The sequence below is a fragment of the Pholcus phalangioides genome, unplaced genomic scaffold, assembly GCF_987345545.1.
Source record: "Pholcus phalangioides strain wild (caught in Gottingen) unplaced genomic scaffold, Ppha-v1.0 ptg000008l_1, whole genome shotgun sequence".
Lineage (NCBI taxonomy): Eukaryota > Metazoa > Arthropoda > Arachnida > Araneae > Pholcidae > Pholcus > Pholcus phalangioides.
In genome coordinates this window covers 14,385,887-14,408,201 of record NW_028301601.1, presented here as the reverse complement: position 1 = coordinate 14,408,201, position 22,315 = coordinate 14,385,887, and the positions used below count along the sequence as shown (strand labels likewise).

The window sequence follows — 22,315 nt, the reverse complement described above, 5'->3', positions numbered from 1 at the left end:
GCCATGGGCACGGAAGAATGGTTAACGGTCATTTCCACGTACGATAAAGCCACAAAATTCTCAGATTTCTTTCTCTCTCTCATCTGAGTATTCAGAATTCTTAAAGACTGAAGAGACACTCCCGTATTTCTTTCAAAAATGCTACCCAAACAATAACGATCCAAATATCCCGTCCATTGGACATAACAACCGTCTCCTCCAGGATATACCCGGAAAATCTTCGAGAACTTCTCAAAAGCAATATCCAGACGTGTTCATTTAAAAGCTACGGTGATGTTTGGTTATACATTCAGAAATCATCAGTATAAATCCTTTCCGAGTCATAAAAGTAATACCCAAACCATTTCGAAAGTCATGGACTTACGGGTCTTATCCGGAGCCATACATATTCCTCCTTCCTATTGGTTAGACACATCTCTCCTTCTCCCTCTCTCCTTATCCGGAAGAGTACTTTTCTTCGGGATACTGATATTCGGTATCCGAGAAGCATCTTCAAAAATTTAAAGATGCGTGAATGTTGCAAAAGTGGGGGAAGAGAAGAGAATGTTTTCCACGAAAAAAAAAAAAAAAAAAAACGGGAAAAATAGGGGTCATCATCATAACCCGGGCACGTTTTTTGGAGCGTGGTGGTGGTGGTTCGAGTACTGTCTGAGCCTGGGTCTTGTTCCGAGGGGGATTAAATTGATGGTACCCGATAATGTTCGCACGTGATACCCGCGAAATTATTGACGCGAGGAGAGACGCTATGGGAAACAGATTTTCTTATCCGGAGGAAAAGCCATTCCGGGTGGAGAGAAAAAAGAAAGCTATCTTTGCAAATGTCCTCTCCAAAAAACTCTAGGGTTCTTTAAAAAGTCCCGTTTTTTTTAAGTCCCAAGGAGAAAAATTCTTTCTTGCAGAAATACATTTCACGGATACTGAGCAACAGAATATTTATCGGATTTTTTTTTATTTGGATGGTATCCATAGGGCTTTTATTCTGCTTCGTTCCAAGTTCTCTCATATTATTTTTCTTGTTTTCTATATCATATCATTCGAGAACTTCACTCCGAGTTTTACAAGTCCATATGAGATAGATCTTGAATAGATCTTCGTGATTCTGTTCAGTGAATGAGTTCTCGTGATGAGTCATCAGAAGAAATGTCCGGTTCCGTCAATGAGTCTGTACTTCAATGTGAAAATATAAACTGGAGAAAGAAAGGAAAGAAACTTCAATTTTTTCGATGGAAATTGAGTCTGAAACTGATGCTAAAATAAATTCCAATATGGTATCCCGAATGCACTGGAGAAAATCGCTTTTAATAGCCGAAATGTTCTTGCTTTCACTTACGAGACGCTCATAAAGGATATTTTTTTCTGATAACTCAGGAGATGTAGTCTGAGGAAAGATTAATATAATATTTCAAAAGATGCGTTTCACGTCATTGTCAGTTTCTTCTAGTTCTTGGGTATAACCAGCACCTCCTAGAGATAGAAGGCCTCCGCAGTCTGCTTGTGAAGTCAGTTAATGGTCCATTTTCCCTCAGAATATGCAGAGGAATTCCCTGCTCGTGCCAGTATCATCGGTGTGAGGAAAAGAAACGATCGGGTTCAGAATTGTCGATTTCTATGCCCCACATCCAATCACTATGCGGTATTTGTGAGCCAATCTGGAAGATTCTACGCCAAAATAAGAAGAAACAAAATAGGATGCTGTACTTCAAAATGTGGCAAACTTGCTAGGTAGCCTGAATGACGTTTATGGCGAACACTGCAGAGGCCTGGTGATGGTGACGGTTTCCCTGCTCTCTCACAGTAGCTGGTTTCTAGAATCACTGTAGTTGCTGAAGCGCGACTCGTCAGAGACCATGACTCTGGATCACTGTTGCTGTTCCCAACGAATATGCTCATTACACCAACGTATTTTTTTTCGACGATAATGTGCTCGTAGCGGAATGCCTTTCACAGACTTCCTTTCATATCAGCCAACATTATTTAATCGCCGAGAATTGTTCTCGCATATACGCGAGTGCCAGTAGCGTTAAGTGGTTAGAATAACCACTCGCGTCTGTGGTTTGGCGTCTGTCAGCAGTGGAATTTCCGTTTCTTTTTTTCACTAGGCTGACACATCTATCCTGTTGAGGTGTGGTGATCCTCCTACGGTCTCCAGCACTCGGCAGACGCGTTGCTGAAAGAAGTAACCCTCCTCGAACCATACAGGAACTCAAAACCACCTTGAAGGACGTATTGGATCAAATCCCTCAAGCTCTCCCCAAAAATTTGGTGGACAGCGTGTGTGGGTACAACAGATGCCAAATGCTTATCAGTGTCCGAGGAAGTCACACTTCGTACTGAAGATCACTGTCCTTATTTACAACAGAACGAACACTTTTTGTAACTGTTTACAATTGCTGTAAAAAACATCTTTTTTTTTTCTATTGCATATTTCTTTTTTTCTTTTTTTTTGCCATGTGGCGATATCTGTTCCATTTTGCCTAATAAAGATATTTTAGGATCTCTATAAAATATGCGCCAAGTTTCATGTCTTTAAAGCAGGCAACTTCAACCCGTTACTCACGAGCACCACGACGCTCCCTGAAGCACCCGGAGTGCTCGATGCCCGTGCTCGCGAGCACTTGATGAACGTTCCAATCAAAATGCCTCGTACAAATTGCGTTCTAGGAAATCATGCTGATTTCATGCATTCGTATGTCGAACTTGGGCGACCCCGAAAAGGGCGCTCTTCTTTTCATGGTGGCAGTGCTCGCGACTAGAAAAAAAGGTTGAAGACCTCTGCTTCAGAGGATGACTGTCATTAGGTATGACGAAAAATAACACTGTCCCTTAGCAATTGTCAAGGCAACTGACTACGTGCGGAGAACTTTTGTTTTTTGAAAACGCTGTGGTATTTTCACAAAACAAGTGGGGTTTTATCAAAATACTGTATGAAAAATAAGCAAATCCAGTGAAATTTCTGAAATATCTCTAAAATTTTTTGAGATATTCTAAATTATGTCCTCGAAATTAGTTGATTTTGGGTACTTACGCAAGACATTGTACTCTAGAAATCACTCAATTTATTTGAATACTTTTGATATTGCATGTTTCTATGATTGCTACCTATGTAATGAACTAAAAGTTTTAAGATATACAAAATGTTCTCTGAGATATGGCAGTTTTCGTGAAACAATTCGTGAATTTTCACAAAAAATTCAAATTTTTTTCATTCAGACCGCTGTGAAATATTAAATTCCGAACATGCGGCCAAGATCGTAGTTCATTGCACATCAATTAGCGTTATCTGAAATGCTGTTGAATAATTTCATGAGAATATCTTGCATAGTTTTTGAGAAACTTGGTTTCGCGTGTTATAGCTTTCCGACGTTATACCTCCGCTCTTCAGTTTACTATTTTCCCACTTTTATGTCCACGACGTCATCCCTCATTCCTGACACTCCACAATTATCATCCCGGTCTACCAAAATAATGGTTCTGCGTCAGGTCCATGCAATTACCGCCCGATTTCCTTGACTGACATCACTTGCAAAATTTTCGAAAGATGTATTGCCAATCGCCTCTTTCCATATGCAATTGAGATGGGTCTTATACCTACTACCCAATATAGTTTCATACCAGGCCGTTCGTCACCTGTTCCGCAACTGGTCGCCCATGACAGTTGGTCTAGATCAGTGTTTCCCAAAGTGGGCGATGGAAAGGTACAAGGGGGCGATAGAAACATAGGGGTATAACACGGGTATAACATAGGATCCTATGGGTTCGCTTGAGTTGGGGGGCGATGAGAGAAAAATTTCTCTGAAGAAAGGGGCGATGGAACAAAAAGTTTAGGATACTATGGTCTAGATTTATCGACGAAATTCACAATGTTGATGTATGTCATCTATGTGGATTTTAATAAGGCCTTCGGAAAAGTCGACAGATCAATTCTGTGAAGAAAGCTAATCAATATGGGTGTTCCTGGCAAAATAGTCAGGACGATTCATGTCCTACTGTCAGACAGAGTCCATCGTGTTTGAGTTGCTGGGGCTGTGTCAGCGACTCGCCCCGTACAAAGCGGCGTCATCCAAGGATCTGTGCTGGGTCCTATTCTATTCACTTTGTTCACTAGTGGCATAGCTCAAGTCGTCTTTCCCATTGCCATTCTACAATTCGCAGACGATATAAATGAGATAATGATGAGATACTATTCTCAACAACGGGTAACACAATGGGCCTTGAGACTGCCTGCTTTTGTCTATTCCGTTGGAGTATAGAAAGAACAATCTTTCTATTTCTATCGTCAATAGTGGCTCTGTACGTCTAGACAGACCCACCGACCCTGTCTGCTATCCGATGGGTCCTGAAGTTTTGCAACACTTGACCATATGCCCCGATCTGGATATTTCGATATCCGGTTCTCTTGACTTCACTGATCATTATCGTAATATGGTCTGCTGGGCCAATAGAGTCGCATACATGATACGCAAGGCTTACAGTAAGTGCGATATGCATACCTCTGACTTTCGCTTTTTGCACATATGTCCGACCGATTCTTGAATACTGCTCGCAGGTGGGGTGTCCATGCAAAATTAAAGGTATATTGCTCATCGATAGTCCCCAAAGGGCTCTTACTAAACGACTTCCTGGTGATGGTGGAAGATCATACCAAGAGAGATTCGAGATACTTGGCCTCCACTCCTTGGAGTGGATGAGGGCTCGAGCTAACCTAATAATGTGCTATAAACTGGTACACAATATGGTATATTTGCCTTCCGATAACTCTTTTTTCGAAATCTTGGACAGACGACCTAACCTCCAGACAGTCTTCAACTGAAAATTCCAGTGGCCAGAGGCGACCGCTATTTTTATGACTTTAGATGCCGTTCAGCCAGACTATGGGACAGTCTTCCACGTGACCTCGTTTCTGCCCCTTATAATGGATTCGTTTCTTCCTTGGACGATTTTAAGTTTATACCCTATATGAAGTGTTTATTCTATTTGATTTATGTTGTTTTTTGGGATTTTGGTTTTGAATCTTACCAGTGTAAGTGCAGTCTTGCCAACTGGGTTGTGTGATAAATAAATAAATAAAAATAAAGCAACGAAAAACTGAATCTTCAAAAAACGCGTTTGAAAATTGTTTGTTGCCTTCGAAACCATTGTTCCATGTGATTTAAATCAGCCATAACTTTGTGGTTACTTATTGCATGAGCAAGAATAAAATAGTTTTAGATTCTGCGCAAAACATTCTTCCAAATAAATTTATAAAACCATTTTCGACAGTTTTCGAAAAAACTCGTCATTCGAACGTAGTCAGTTGCCGTAACTTAAGCAGTGCATATTAGTGGTGATTCCAATGTCCGGAGAGCCTATATATGCTACATTAAATATTTATGTCCAATAAAGCTCGAAAACTCATCGATAAAAAATTGATAAAACACCAAGAATTCGATACCTGCTGGGGAAGAACCATTTTCACTGAGAAAGTAAAAAAAAAAATCACTCAAGCTTTTACTTTTTATGTAACACACAACCCCATACTATTTCCCCCTCATTTTTTATTACAAAATAGGTGACACGCATCATTTTTCATCCGTTACCTCCACAGCATGAAAATGTAATAATACACTGTATATGGATTCACATTTGATCATCGTTTCTGAACGTCGGGAGCTGAAGAAAATATAAAAAAAACCCTTCCATCCATCTTATAATTTATTGATCTACTGGGAGAGAGAGGAAAGATATAGATAAAAAATGGGTATTATGGGTAAGAGAGAGAGAGAGAGAGAGAGCCTGGTGCTCTGACAAGCATTGTGTGGAGAATACAATGCAAAAGAACACGGATATTAAAATATTTTTTCCATCGATACATCCGCTTATGTATCACTTCTCTTGCGAAATCCAAGCTTCTTGTAAGAGACCTGCGACATGTCTTGTCACTTTCAAATTGTATATTTATAAAGATAGAAATTTTCTATACGAGTTTTCAAACGCAAAACTCTTCAAAAGGGTCTGTTCCCCCCTCCCTCTTTTGGCAATGCCTATTTTCTTTTTAATCCATCAATTTCCTCCATAGTGTGTACTGGTTTGTGGAAATTTCGCCTGCCCTGGCCGTGTGAGTAACGAAGTTAGTCGGCGAGTTACCAAGCAAGTGACTATATGAGTGACCATGTGACAGTATGAGAGACCAAGTGAGGTGATCACTTATATGGTCACTAACTTGATCGCTTATATGGTCACTAACTTGATCGCTTATATGGTCACTAACTTGATCGCTTATATGGTCACTAACTTGATCACTTATATGGTCACTAACTTGATCACTTATGTGGTCACTAACATGATACTTATACGGTCAGGCACTCGTTCATACGTGCAGTCACTTATACGGTCAGGCGTCAGGCACTCGGCCACACATGCTGTCACTTATACGGTCAGGCACTCGGCCACACATGCTGTGACTTATACGGCCACACATGCTGTCACTTATACGGTCGCTCACTCACTTAATCATTCATATGGTCAACCATTCACTCAACCATACATTCGCTTCAACAGACCTGACTGCGTGTTCCCTCCGAGCGTCAGCTATCCTGGGGGAAACTTTGGAGGGAATCGGCTACTACATGGTTCGATTAGTCTTTCGCCCCTATACCTAGGTTCGCGATCGATTTGCACGTCAGAACCGCTGCGGTCCTCCACCAGAGTTTCTTCTAGCTTCGACCTGCCCGGGAATAGTTCATCATCTTTCGGGTCCCAACGTGTACGCTCTGGCTCTGGGTTCCCAACGAATTATGTGCGACCCAGGCCGTCGGTGCGCCCCGCCGCGAGAACCGGCGATGATCCCGACACTGTTTCACCTTCGTTCTGCCCGTGGGCTTGATCGAGTCCCACTGACTCGCGCACATGTTAGACTCCTTGTTCCGTGTTCCAACCACACTTATTTATATGGTCACCCACTCCTTCACACACTCACTAGCATACTCACTTGTTCACTCATATAGCCATTCATTCATCCATACAGTCACTCACACCCACTTACTCATACGGCCACTCACTCACTCATACGGTCACTGACCCACTTATATGGTCATTCATTCGATTACTCTCCCAAACACTTGGTCATTCACACAGTCAGTTACTTACTTGGTCACTCATACATTCAGGGCAGGTGAAATTTCCGGGACAAAACGTCGAAAACGAAATATCCGGATCTGGTAATAGATGAAAAAATGGGTATAATGGGTAAAGATATAGCGCTAGAGCCGGTGCTGGCTAAAGAGTTTAATGCTGTGTCGCGAGAGCGTTTTCTCCCACTCTATTCAAGTATTTTTTATTTCTTTTAAATGAATCATAGAATTGAACACTTTATTTTCTTTTGTCTCTTTCGGCTGATGCTTGTCTTTACTTCTTATCTTCAGCGAAAATCTTTAGAGGTTCATTTACTGACTCGTTGTATTTTTCACTTGGTGACTGCCGCCACATTATAAATATTTTCTCTTCTGTCTCGTTCCCACGTTTGAATGAAATTCCAGACGTAACGCGTGATCCCTGTTGACCAATCAGAAAAATAGTATCTCTCTCTGTCAGATCACTCTAAATCTGAGTGTATCACACATTTTTTTGGCGGAAACTTTTAGGGTAGGGAGGTCCGGCCCTTCCCAGCCGGACCGACCCGAATTGCTTGGAAATTCAATTTAAAAATGTAATAAATTAGAATATAAGAATTTTCCTGCCACGTGGTGCTTCCAAGGACAGGGGATGATGGTGGGTGAGTGTTGTGCTTTTTTTGTATATTGAGTGACTTTTGGTGAGATTATCCTAGCTTTTAATATAATTTATATTTGAGCGGCTTTTTAATATGATCCTTTCCGTAATATGAATTTGTTTTTCTTGTTTTAATTGATTTTCTATATAACGACCGACGTCGCAGGTTAAGCAATTAAAGTGATACGTTTATATTTTGTTTGTATGAAACTTAATTGTTTTAAAGTTTAATAAATAATTAAAACTTAATTGCGGAATAACGTAATAATGTCGCCTCAGTATACTCAACGTGTATTGTTTATTTTCGTTTTTTTCTAATCAGGAGATTCAAGTTCGAATTCTGGTCACGGCACCAATTAATATGTCACGTTGTTGTTGTGTATCGCGAACATATTTTAGGTTAAAATATAGACATTGCTCAAAAAGTGTTATCAAGATATTTTTTGTGCCGCATAAAATTTGTTCTTAAATTTTCATATTATATTATTATGTATCACCATCATTATCTCACTCACCATCAAAGACAATATATAAAAAGTAAATATTAATCACTCACCAGACACCACCTGGAGCGATGGTTTTTTACGCCATTTACCGAGGCATTCCTCTTGACGGCACCTCACATATTTATTTCCCTCATGTGTGTGTGTGTGATCCCGCTTCACACATTAACTCTTTGAGGCACACGATTTTAAAGAAAATAAAAACCCTAGTTGCACAGAATTTTTTTTATTATAAAACCTTAATCACTGCAGCACGCACAACGTACTGATGCGTTTTGATCTGTATAATTTTTTTTTCACTTATTTACGCATTTACCGTTGGTGCATAGCATTGCCAACTGAATGAAAAACTTTAAATAAAATATTAAACCGTATGACTATGAGTAACTTCAACTTTTCGAGGTGGATAAAAATATATCCCACCATGCATAAAAAGCTAAGCAAAAGGTGGGACAGTTTTTAACCCACCTAGCCCCAAAGAGTTAAATGCCTTTTAGCGCTTTGAGGAAGTAAAGACGCAACGTCACAAAACGATCCTGAAGTGCCTAGCACTTCAACACTAAGGACTACACCCTCATCAAACTCACGCGAACGAGCGTGTATGTGTTCTCTGCTAGAAACCTTGGTGTGCTCTGTCTGTCTCACCAGGCAAATCAGCATTATTAGTTTCAGTTTCTTTGTTTGGATGAACAACTAATGTGATTGGTTAATAAAGCGCTTTTGCACTCATCACATATTAAGAAACTAATGAATGAAAAGAAAAAGGTGTTTTGGATTCCAACTGGTAAAATCCGGATTGTGGCGATAGAAATAATTCACAAGATGAAACGTCGCATCTTGTCTAAGCCAGAGATATTAAGAAAAACAAGTACTATGTTATGGCGCGACGACTTTTTATGTCATGATTATGCTTTCATATATTGGCGTCAATGTCGTTGATGGATCCCAGCAAGTTATATCTAATATAAATTAAACAAAGAGTGAGGGGGGAGGGGGCGCTGTGATTCTCAGCGTGGGAAAGAATGTAGGAAGATGTTAACGAACATGTTAACTTTAAATTAATATTTGAAATGGGATTGCTGATTTTTCGTATGAATACTTTAAAGGAGAAATTGCGATCATGACAGCTGTGACAAGCATTGTGTGGAGAATACAATACAAAAGAACACGGATATTAAAATATTTTTTCATCGATACACATCCGCTTATGTATCACTTCTCTTGCGAAATCCAAGCTTCTTGTAAGAGACCAATGACATGTCTTGTCACTTTCAAATTGTATATTTATAAATATAGAAATTTTTTATTCAAGTTTTCAAACGCAAAACTCTTCAAAAGAGTCTATTTTTTCCCCTTGGTGGAAGCCGTTTCTTTTTGAATCAATCAATTTCTTCCATAGTGTGCACTGATTTACGGAAATTTCGCCTTATCTCACAGGGTGAGTTATTGCTAGTTGAAGAGGTGAGTGATCGTATGAGAGAACAAGTGAGTGTGATCACTCATACGGCCACTCCCTTGTTCACTAACTTGATCACTAATACGGTCACTCATACTGTCAGCTACTTGGTCTTAAGGCCCGTTTACACGAGGCAAGTGCTTTAGTTGGTAACTTAATTTTAACTTACCGATTCTTCTTGAAAGTGTCCACACGATAAGTGATAAGTAGACGCTCATTGGATAATTTTTACGGAGGTGAGCGCAGTTAACACATGCGCGCGCTTCAGTCTACTCAAATCGACGGAGAGAGAGAGAGAGAGACGCAACTCGCGCGTGAGAATAATAGTAATAATTTTTTATTTATCTGGCATTCAGAGAGGTGCTTTTTTTAAAGCTCATAGCTTTCGTAACGATGGATGAAGATGATCAGGTAGAACTTACGAATACTGCGATCAGATATGTGATATTTTTTTTTAAAGAATATAAATTTATTCATTTTCACTTACCCAAGAGGGGGAAAAAAGAACACACAACATATAAACTTATGTAAGTCATCCAGAAGAAATATAAGATTTCTCTATTTCTCCTCTAAGTTGTAAATATCGATTATATGATATTTTAATCGAAATTAAAGAGGAGATAAATTATGAATTAATGTAAGCCGAAGAGCCAAGATTCTTGGCATTCGTAGGAAATTCTAAAGGTTAAAAATTTAATAATAAAAATTCTCATTTAACATAAAAATTATTTCCAAATTTTCAAAATTATTATTATTTAATTTAATCTATAGAGATGATATTATGTTAAATATTTGATCATGTATTTGTACAACAGATGGCAGCAAATTTGTTCTGGACGAGAGAAATATTCGAAACCCCCCCCCCTCCAGTTTTTAATATATAAATCCTCCCCACCTGATATATATTTTTGAATCTTCAATTTTTTTCAACTCCTGACATCACGTCGACAGAATATTCCATAGCTTTTTCCAACATCGAATAATTTTTAGCTTGTTTGTTAAGGTAATTTTCATTTCAATAGTTCAACAAACATTCATGGCGAAGATATTTTTCAACAAACTTGAAGGCTGTGTCCTCTGGCCACCTCACCATCCAATATTTCCGCGGAATTCTAGCGAAACTTCAAGGACGACGGAACATGAACAGGTTCACGCTTGAGATCAAAATAAACCTCTCCGTGAGAGAGCAAAAAGACCCCTCCAAGATCGGCAGGTCACGCCCACTGACGCATGCGCATAGGTATACTTAACCGGAAAAAATAGAACTATTCGTATTCACTTACCAACTAAATCACTTGTGCACTTGCCAACTAAATCCGTGCAAACGGCCCTTATCGTCTGCATACATTGTATCGTACTTGGCAACTTAAAATTAAGCTGCCAACTAAAGCACTTGCCTCGTGTAAACGGGCCTTTACATACATTCATTAAAACGAACACTCCCTCACTTGTTCATTCATACTGTCTCATTCACTCAACCATATATCACTCACATTTACTCAGATGGTCACTCACTCACTCACTCGTATACTCACTTTGTCTCTCTCTCTCTCTTTATTACTTATATATTCACTCTCGCATGCTCACTCACTTAATAACTCATATGGTCATTCACTTCCCAATACATTCAATTCACTCAGTCAGTCACTTGGTCGCATTCAGGGCAGGCGAAATTTCCGGATACGGGGGGAAATATATTTAAAATGGGCATTATTGGTATAAGAGTTCCGCTTGCCCAGTGCTCTGCCATACATTGTGTGAAGAATACAGTGTAAAAGGATCCGCTTATGTATGACTTCTCTCGCGAAATGCAAGGTTCTTGGAATAGACCTATGACATGCCTTGTCACTTTCAAATTGCATATTTAGTGTTCTCGGACACATTGAGTTCTGTTTGAGACCTCAACAGTCCTAGTTCGGCGGTTTTTTCGCCTCCCTAAACCCCGAACAAATATTTTACGATGACCCCCCTATTTTTGAGATGTGCAATATATATAATCAGAGCGATGTGAAAAACCCGATATGTTCAATTCAACTATAAGAGAATTTCTTGAAAGTTATATGTGAGTATTGAATCTTCATGTTATCATGCTTTTCCGTATGTATTTCTCAGTATCGGAGTTTTAATAATTGTTCCACTCGATTTTTGTTCTTTATTGCATTCACCTTTTGTATTTCTCTTCTCTTGTCCATCTCTGTAATTGGCAATACATGCCTGCTGAGATGTGAATAAATAAATAAATTTATAAACATAGAAAATTTTTTTATTCAAAAATTTCCTATTTGCAGACGCAAAACTCTTCAAAACGGTCTATTCTTTCAAAACTTTCCCCTTGGTGGAAGCCGTTTCCTATTGAATCAATCAATTTCCACCATAGTGCGCACTATATCAATATGAATGTATGGGGATGAGGTCCCTATATTTCTACATATATCTGTTTCTTTTAGAATCCTTTCGTTTTCAAAATCAAATTTATTCATTTTCACACATATACTGAAGGAATTTAAATTTATTTTTGTAAATCATAATTTATTTGAAACCCACTTTGCATCCTTGTTGAGTGAAGGATGATGAATGAAACGATTGTCATATACCAATGGATGAACATAGTATGTATTTTTCTACATATCTATAAATATTTTACTTAAAAGTCAGTTAACATTTTAAAATTAATTAAACTAAACCACAAAACAAACAAATGAAAATAACTCAGTTTATGCATGTTTCAAACTAATCTATAAGAGAAAATGCATCATGTAGTTAAAATAGTGATCAACAGATGTCACTTCAACTGCTTGTAAAAAAAAAAGGTGATGTAGTGCTACGGGTTACCCGACGTCCTCCTACGTTCTAGAAAATTCGTCCTTTGTCCTCCTTTTCTGGTTGCCAGAAGTTTTTTTACCCACTCTGAAACAAATCTGTTCATTGACATGAGTGCTTATGTGTGAGGTTTTTTTCCCGTACATGTTCACACTCTTTGACCCAAGGCACCGTACCAGAGGAGTGACAAAATCTCACTTCTAACCTCTCTTTCAACGTGACAAGGGGGTCACGAAATTGCGTGCTTGCTAGTTGCATCTAGTTGCAGCCCTGCTTTGATCAATCGAAATCGGAATTCCCAGAATACAAGAACCCAAGTTCCAAGCAAACGAGAGGACAACAACAGCTCTCGGCGTGAGCGGTCATCAATCAATCCAAGCAGGACAGCAGATACTATTCTAACCACGGCCCAACTTGCTCCGGGATAATATGGAGAAGTCCGGAAAACAGCTCTTTAAGAAGAAAATTCCACTTTGAAATTGCCATAAAAAGAAAACTACTAGACAAAATGGTATCAAACTTGGTAACAGTTTACAGGAGGTCATCATGGGATTGAATCTTCCGCCAAAAAAAGTTCAAAAATTCACCACCAGCGGGGAATGGTGCTGTATGCAATATTGTTAAACGGGATAAGACATCGGTTTAGAATGTTTTAATCGTTTTTGAAACGAAACTGCTTGTGGGGGTTGTGCAAAATCGTAATACTTACACGCAGGGCCGTCTAAAGACCATCATGGGCCCAGAGATTTTTGCGAGGCCCTACCTGGCAAATCCTCGAACATTTCAACGTGATCTCATTTTGTGAGGCCCCTTCTTCACTTGAGGCCCCCGGGCGGGCCGTGCCCGGTTGGGCCCATGCGTTAAGATGGCTTACGTCAGGAGGAATTCAAATTAGAATTATGCAAATGTGCTCTTTACACGCCACGTGGAACATGCTTTGGAGAACGCGTTTTAGAAACGATTAAAAACATTTTATAAAACCGATGTCTTCATGTCTTATTCCGTTTAACAATGTTGCGTACAGTGCCATTCCCCGCTGGTGGGGAGTTTTTGAACTTTTTTCTTGCGGAAAATTTAATCGCATGACCTCCTCCAAACTATTACCAAGTTTGATAATATATTTTGCCCGATAGTTTTATTTTTTATAGTCATTTCAAAGTGGAACTTTAATTATAAAGACCCTGTATATAATGGTGTCCCTATTTCCTTCCATATCCATCAATTTCCTCCATAGTGTATACCATAGTTCCCAACCTTTTTTCTCCCAGCGCTCCCCAACGTAATCTCACCCATAGAATCCTATGCTATACCCGTAGCTTCTACCGCCCCCCTGGAACATTCCATCGCCCGCCCAGGGGGCGTTAACGCCCACGTTGGGAATCACTGGTGTATACTGTATATGTATGGCAAAGTCTCTCTATATCTACACACATATCTTTCAATTTATTTTACAATTTGAATTCAATTTTCCATCTATGCAAGGAAAGATGGTATTTCAATTGATCATTGCATCTATGAATAAGGGCATTTAATCTCTGGACGTGGGCGTCGACATTTGCCTGCCCTGACCGTATGAGTGACCGTATGAGCAAGTGGGCTAGTCACCATACGAACGAGTGACCGTATGAGTGTCTTATTGACTGCATGCGTAAGTATGAGTGACTGCATGGTTGACTGAATGATTATATGGATGATCAAGCGAGTGACTGTGTGAATAACAGTTTGATTGACCAAGTGCATGACCGTATCAGTGACTAAGTGTATGGGCATATGAGTGATTGTTTGAGTGAACAAGTGCATGATCATATGAGTAACCGTTAGTTATCAAGTTGGTAACCGTGTGAGTGACCGTTTTCATTGACCGTGTTGTCATCGAGTTAGTGATCGTATGAGTAACCCTATTAGTGATCAAGTCCGTAACCGTATGAGTTACCGTTTTCGGATTCGACTTAGCGACCGTTTCGTGATCAAGAAAGTGATCGTATGATGATATGAGTGACCGTTTTCGCCATCAAGTTAGTGACCACACTCACTCATATGATCACCCACATAAGCGTCTGGTCGGAAGTGTTTTAGACCCGTGGGTGCTCAGACGGAGCTTTATCCTCAAACTCATTTCTGGAGGGTGCGAAAACCTATTCTACAAACTTGTGTGGGTGTTCGAGCACCCACCAACTCGTTCACTCATATGACCATCACAAAAGGAATGTCGGGTCAAATGTACTGAGACGAAATGTGCCAGATGCGAAACGTCGGATTCAATTTTTGTTTAATATTTTTTTTTTATTTTGCTTTGCAAGTCAATTACCATTTAAAAAAATTAAATTTATTTGTGAAGCAAATTTACCATAAAATGATAAAAAAACACAAACTAAGCAGAAAATTACATTAAAATATCAAAATAATTTATTAAAAAATATCACCCATGCAGTTCAAATAAAATCCAACAGATGTCACTCTAAGTTCCAATGAAAAAGATGTTAATCATAACTACCCTATAATAGTCGAGGGGTTCTTAACCTATGGGTCGCGATCCAAACTTGGATCGCACAGGCGTCCGAGATCGGTCGTGAAAATTTACTCAATCCACCGATTCTTGAGCTGAAACTTCATCCGTAAGGGGCTTCCGAGATGGGTAGTGCGAAATCAATTGCAGACAGGTCTTCTTGAGCTACTTCACCAAACACCAACTCTGGCCATATCGCTGTATTGCAATTTACGGCCATTAGTGAGATGGGTTGGAAGTGAAATCGCTGTCTATCGGTGGTCGCCTCGAGTTCGTTAGGGGAAAATATCTTATCGATACCCTCCCTTGGGTTCGAACCCGGGACCCTGACAACAACCTTCACGATGGGAGACGAGCATCTTACCACCACCACCACCACCATGCCACTCGGGGCACAGGTATTCTTGAGCTGTCGGTCATGACCAAAGCTTGATTCGCTCGGCTTCTGAGATGGGTCGCACAAATTTACTTACAGCCAGGCGATTATTGCGCTATGGATCACGACTCGAACTTGATTCGCAGGAGCTTCCTATATGAGTCCCACAAATCTACTTACTGTTGTAACTACTTATTACGCTATTGGTTCTACTAAATTCTTCCAATAAAGGTGTGTCCGATTTTCATGGTTCTACTAATTTGAAAAGCAAACATGGATCACGAAACTACCCTTTTTCTTGATTTTGGGTCGCGGCTTACTCGTGACTTATATCGTCTCCTAGAAAAATTAGGCTTACTCGTCCGCCATTTTTGGTTAAAAGAAATGCCATCAATATTATCGGTACAGCTAATTATCGTCCCCTTTACCTGCTCCATTTTCAACGATCAAACGTTACTTGGCTTCACATTTTGACCAAAATACATTCTTTGGACCTGTCTTTGCGTGGTAAGTATTGATATAATGGAATTAGTATTATCGAATTTGCCCGTGGTCAATCAATAATGTCATAAATCAATGTTGTCTACTTCTAGCGTAAAAAGAAACAGTTTCGTTACGAAAGCACGCCGCGAGCATGGTACCCAGACCGGAAGAGGTATGGCAGGGTAGTGTCATTGAATTTGTCTCAAAAATGCCTATCAGAAGACGCATTCAGCTTCTGTTTGCGTTGCGAACCTTCGAGATATAGCGTAAAACAATTTCTTTACGAAAGCGGGCTGCGAGTCTCGTGTCGAGACAAGAAGAGGTATTATAACCGGAACAGTATACCTGGAGATATGCAAAACACGGATATAGTTAGAGTACTTCTTGCGGTATGAGCGATTAAACTATTTCGTTGTTCAACTTTTAACAAATGCACCCAGTACCGTCAGATGATTTAAAAGATGTAATTCACGTAAAAAAACCACTGTTTTAAAGCTTAAAACTTCTTTGTTAGTGTGCATTTTATCCGAATGGACGTAACATATGACTGACCAAACGAGTGCCCTAAAGAGCGGGGGACCAGGTGAGTGAGTGACCCAGAGCGTGTACAAACATGTGAGTGAGTGACCCAGAGCGTGTACAAGCATGTGAGTGAGTGACCCAGAGCGTGTACAAGCATGTGAGTGAGTGACCCAGAGCGTGTACAAGCATGTGAGTGACCAAAACAGTGTACAAGCATGTGTGTGACCAAAACAGTGTGCAAGCATGTGAGCGACCAAAGCATTGTGCAAGCATGTGAGTGGCCAAAACAGTGTGCCAACATGTGGGTGATCAAAACAGTGTGCTAGTACGTGAGTGACCGAAACAGTTTGCAAGTATATGAGTGTCCAAAACAGTGTGCACGCACGTGAGTGAGCGAAAGAATGACTTGGAACGTGAACAAGTACGTGAATCAGCAAACGAATGACCTGGAGAGAGAGAATCCAGGTCAGTGCGTGAGAGTATGTGAATGGCAAAAACAGTTTGCAAGCATGTAAGTGACCAAAACTGTGTGCAAGCATGTGAATGACTAAAAGAGTGACTTCAGAGACATAGTACACTTGCAGGGGGAAGGAGAGACCAAGTGGGTTAAAGCACAGGTCGGCGAATACGAGAGAAGAGTAGTCAAGAAAATTAGACTAGAATGAGAAAAGAGGGCGGCAAAACCATACATGCGCCTCTGGTTCAGAATGTTACGCCACTGACGCCATCGCCGTTCTGCGTCATCTTCTGGACATAGTTGGAACTATATTTGTTTTCATTTCACACGTGCGTCTACGCTCGGAAGTTTCCGTGAATTTGAAACAGGCCAAATCCTTGCGAAACCGTCATGATACATGTCAGATAACAATGTGTTTACCCTGTAATTCATGTCCACACCCTGTAATTCATGTCCACACCCTGTAATTCATGCATAAATCACGATTTCGGCCATAGATAGTCAAGCAACTTTGACCGATTCCTCGAAAAGTGATCAACCACTAGTTTCAGTAATTAAAAATATATTCAATAACTTGACCCTGCATGACGTTATAGCCCCCAGGCCACCCTACTGTCCTGCTAGTTAAGTGCGGCAGAGCCAAAAAACGTTTTATTCAGGTGAGGTCAGCTAGGTATGAGGAAACATTGAACGATTATGCATTATACAGTATAAATATCAGAAATTTCTAAACGTAATGATTCAAAAAATCAGAACATAAAAACTTGTTTTCTTCCGCCAGATTACTGTCCTTTCCCCGGGTTCCTGAAGAACGGCAGAGTCCTCCTGGTCGGCTACATGGGCATGTACGACTACAGACCGTACGTACGCAAGGTCACGAACAACCGCCAGATAATGTACGAGTGCAAGCGCCACTTCACCTTGAAAGACGGCCCGCCGGGAGCCACCTGCGTCGACGGTCAGTGGAGCCCGCCGAAACTGCCGAAGTGCATCAGGGAATCGCACCCGCAACTGACCACGCAGCAGCAGCAAAGAAGGCGGAGGACGGCGGCGATAGCTCTGCTTAGGAAAAGGCAGAGGCGGAAGATGGGCAGCCGAAGAAGGCGGCGCAAAGGGCCCAGAAGCAAAGACCGCATCAGCAGAGGTAACCAGAGTCCGTCGGAAATAATGGACTCGCTAATCGAATTTTCTGTAAAGTTTTAAACTGTACCACGTAACCACAGTTGAGAATTCCAACACATGCTCAACCCATGGCCCGCGGGATCAAATGTGGCTCTTGGAGTAATCTGATATGGCCCCGCGAACTTAATCCTAATTTTGTGAGAGTGATCCAAGCGGAACATTTCCAGGTCGCTTAAGTGAGTCGTGGCATATTTATGCGGCACATTCCCAGATTGCTTTAGGGACTCGGGCATAATTAAAAACCACTATGCGGCAAAGTTACAGAGCACTTAAACGCCCGGCGGTACATTTCGAGATCTTTTAAGTGGCCTGAGGCACATTGTAAGTTTTTTGAGTGCCCACGGCATATTTAAGTATCGTTTGAGGGACCTGCGGCAGTCCCAGAAGCATTTGAGTGGCCCACGTTAGAGTGTCAGATCATTTTAGTGACTCTGGCATATTTACAGATCGCTTAAGTAGCCCGCGGCACATTTACAGATTACTTAAGTTACCGTACCATTTTTACGGATCATTTAAGTGACTTGAGACTCATTCCCAGATCATTCAAGTGACCTGTGCCACGTTCCCAGATCATTCACGGCCGTATTCACCAACACAGTTTAAACTGCAATTGCAAATGAAAGGATTGAAGATCGAAACGGATTGGTTAAATTGAGGATTTCAACCAATCCGTGTCAATCGCTAATCCTTTAACCTGCGATTGCAGTTTAAACTGTGTTGGTGAATACGGCCGTTAGTGACCTGTGCCACATTACCAGATCACTTTAGTGACTGGCTGCATATTAACAGATTACCGCGGCAAAGTTCCAAAGCCCTTAAATGATCTACGGTACAGTTACAGATCAGTTGAGTGACCCGCGGCACACAATCCCAGATCATTCAGTAACCTGTGCCACATTCCCAGATCATTCAGTGACATGTGCCTCATTCCCAGATCACTTTAGTGACCCGCGGCACGCAATCCCAGATCACTCAGTGACCTGTGCCGCATTCCCAGATCATTCAGTGACCCGTGCCGCATTCCCAGATCACTTTAGTGACTGGCTGCATATATACAGATCTCGGCCAAGTTCCAGAACACCCGAGACCGCAGCGGATTCACAGATCACTTAAGCTACCCGCGGAGCAGTTGCACCTCACTTAAGTGGCCCGCGGAGCATACTCACATCATCATCCAAACGACCCCGGCATAGTAACAGATCACTGAAGCGACTCGCGGTGGTGCCCAAAGCGGCCCGCGACACGTTTTCAAATCCACTAAGCGGCTCGCACTTTCCTATATATGTATAACAAACACCCTTGTAGCTCAAAGTGAATGTTGGACACTGATGTCGTGCACACGCTTATGGTGTATATCTTCTTTCCCTCCCAGAGCCATGCGAACCGTTCCAGGAGACCTCCTGGATGCAGGTAGAGATTGTGAAACTGGGACGAGGGAACGAGTCGTTACCGCATGGCACGGTCGTGAACGTCACCTGCTCGGCGGGATACAAACTCAACATCGGCAACAGGACGGCCAAGTGCGTAAAAGGCAAGTGGAAGCCAAAGGAGCCCCAGTGCGAGACCTGTACGTAGGTATTCACAAGCATCGTGATTTTATTATTATTAAAGAAACTTATTATTCATAATCTCTCATTTGCTAACATTCTCCCGTTTCATGTTATTTATACACGCATGTTACTCGATGAAGCCAAAAACAAAACAAAACATGTCGCACATGTTCTAATATACTCTGTGTGATCTGTTTCCTCTTTTTGTTTTGTTTTTTTTCTTCTATTTGTAACTAGTACCGTGCGATGTACCTTCGACGGACAATGGGATCTACCACCATCTCCAGAGGACGGTAGCGATGGACGAAACGGTCCCCCACGGCGAGGTCCTGACCCTCACGTGTTTACCTGGTTATCAACTGATGGGCCCGGACTCTCTACGTTGCTGGTATGGCAAATGGGCCGTGGACAATTTTCCGGAATGCGTGCCTAGTGAGTGCTGAAGATCAGTTTTACCTCTCTTTTTTTTTTTTTTCACTGTGCGAAAATCCGGCAATATATAAGGGGCCGTTCAAGTATTACGCGAGTAAAGTTTTAGCCATATTTGACAAGATCACTTCCACACTCAAAGGCCACCCAAGTAACCCGCGACACAGTTCCAGAACACTTAAACGATCCGTGTCACATTTAGAGATCACTTGAGTGACATGTGGCGCAGTTTTAGAGCACTTAAGCGGCCCCCCAGTGCGGTTCTACATCACTCAAGTTACCCGCGGAACATTCCCAGATTACTTGAGTGATGCTTGGCGCAGTTCCAGAGCACTTAAGCGGTCCTGACACATCTCCAGAGCACATTTAGAGATCACTAAAGTGGCTGCGTAGGGGACTTATCAATTGGGAGAATATTAGTTCAGGTGCCCAGTAACTATCGAAAGGTGTGGTTTTTTCCGTTTCTGGTGCCTCGAATAAGATGTCAGTAAGAATATTTCATATCTTCATAAAGGGTGGTTGATGACTAGGCACCATCCAACCCCTCCCCCTCCCGTTGTCATCAAAATTCAGCAAATCGTAGGCCCCCCCCCCCCTCCCATCGACGCTGACGTAATACTTGAATGACCCCTAAGCACTGGTCCAAATGAGCCTGGTAAGTATTGAAAAATTGTTTTTTCTTTTGATGCTAATAGATACAATGTCTAGTTGTTGAAAGGGGTGCTTCGACTTTCTATGATCCGTTAATCTGGAAACTACAATAATAATTTAATACTCGCGAGAGGGCAACACTCACTTCATAAACAGCACTACGCAAAGCATGCCCCTTCAATAATAACCAAGACGTTCCAATAGTGACGAAGGTATAGAAGAGTGGCTATAAATAAACTGATACTACTCTCAGATGTATGTAGGGCCCGTTCTGATGGAAGTATTTTGATGCAACCTGGTATATAGGATATACAGTATATGGACCAAATATTTAAATAAAAAATAGTTCAATTTTTGACAATGAGGTATTTTGTGGGTTTTATAACACTAAAATTATTACACTGCTCAACAACAACAAAATTTCATGATCTTAAGGTAAATTTTAATCGTTCTGGGGTATATACGGGCCGCAGATTCCGAATCTGTGGCATTGTTCTTGCCAGATTGGCTTCAGTTTATGAGATAAAGTGAAAATCAAATTTTTCAATGGTAATACATATGATGCATGCAAATCACATTGTTGAGAGTATGCATTATCACAGAAACTAGACCCAGTTCGGCAAAACTAATGCTACATTCGGAATTAGCACCCCAAAATCATCCTATATATCTTTGCCTCTAACTTACTGTACTTATATACAACTCACAGTTTCGATGTGATTTGCACGCTGTGCTTATGATTTTACTATTTAATTTCAATTTCTCTGAAGAACTAGAGCCAATCTGACAAAACCAATGCCAGATTTGGAATAGGCAGCCCCAATAAAACCTGAAATCACCGAAATATCTTTGAGAACAAAATCATTTAGAGAAACGATGTCATTCTCCGATGCTCCTTCCTTAGAGCATATGTATGAATGCTGAATGCCAGCCTAGCTCTGCTAATAGCTCTTACGACGTTAGTCCCCAGATGGCGACATACAGAGAAAAACGATTGCCACTCTCCGCTGTTCATACGAAGTACGAAAGCCTGAAAACCTAGAATAAGATGTAGTTCAGAAAGAAAATTCACATTCCTTTGTGGGGAATCGAACCACCGTCAAACCGAAAGATACCCAGGCCACATCGCCATATGGCAATATCGGCTCATTGTCCACACGGACTGGATACCTCTGGAAATTTATTCACAAAAAAGCATACATTACAATCATAACAACTATAAAATCATAATCTAAGTATAAAATCAATTGCGAGATCACAAATCTACGTATACAATCGGAAATCAAGCATATAATCCTATATATTCCATATTAAATCTTAATTCGAATATAAAGTCCTAAATCACATATTGACCACCAATCTCTCACTGTCAGGGCGAGTGTTCTAACCAGTTTGTTAAGCAGTGTTATAAATGATACGTGTTCACGGAACCAGACCACAGAAACGCCGGCATCGTTTTCATATTGTTTGCACTTCATCTTTTTTGAAGTATGGTGATATTTTTAGTGTTGGTTTTATGATAAACATTTCTTATGTACAAAAGCAATTGTATAACTTCACAATAGAAATCTTGTATGTCCCAGGAACGGATTAATTCAATTTGCATTGGTTCTTATAGGAAAAAACATTTCGGT

At 40.8% G+C, this 22,315-nt stretch overlaps 1 protein-coding gene across 2 annotated transcripts in view; it reads left to right on the top strand.

Annotated features, from left to right (window-relative positions):
- Window positions 1-22,315, top strand: part of LOC149083872 (sushi, von Willebrand factor type A, EGF and pentraxin domain-containing protein 1-like) — a 440,661-nt gene that overhangs the window by 366,850 nt on the left and 51,496 nt on the right. For both annotated transcript variants that reach the window (XM_089234250.1, XM_089234248.1), the window contains exons 10-12: window positions 17,651-18,013; window positions 19,424-19,618; window positions 19,839-20,033. In XM_089234250.1, coding sequence (XP_089090376.1) covers window positions 17,651-18,013; window positions 19,424-19,618; window positions 19,839-20,033 — 753 coding nt within the window. The remainder of the gene's footprint in view (window positions 1-17,650; window positions 18,014-19,423; window positions 19,619-19,838; window positions 20,034-22,315) is intronic.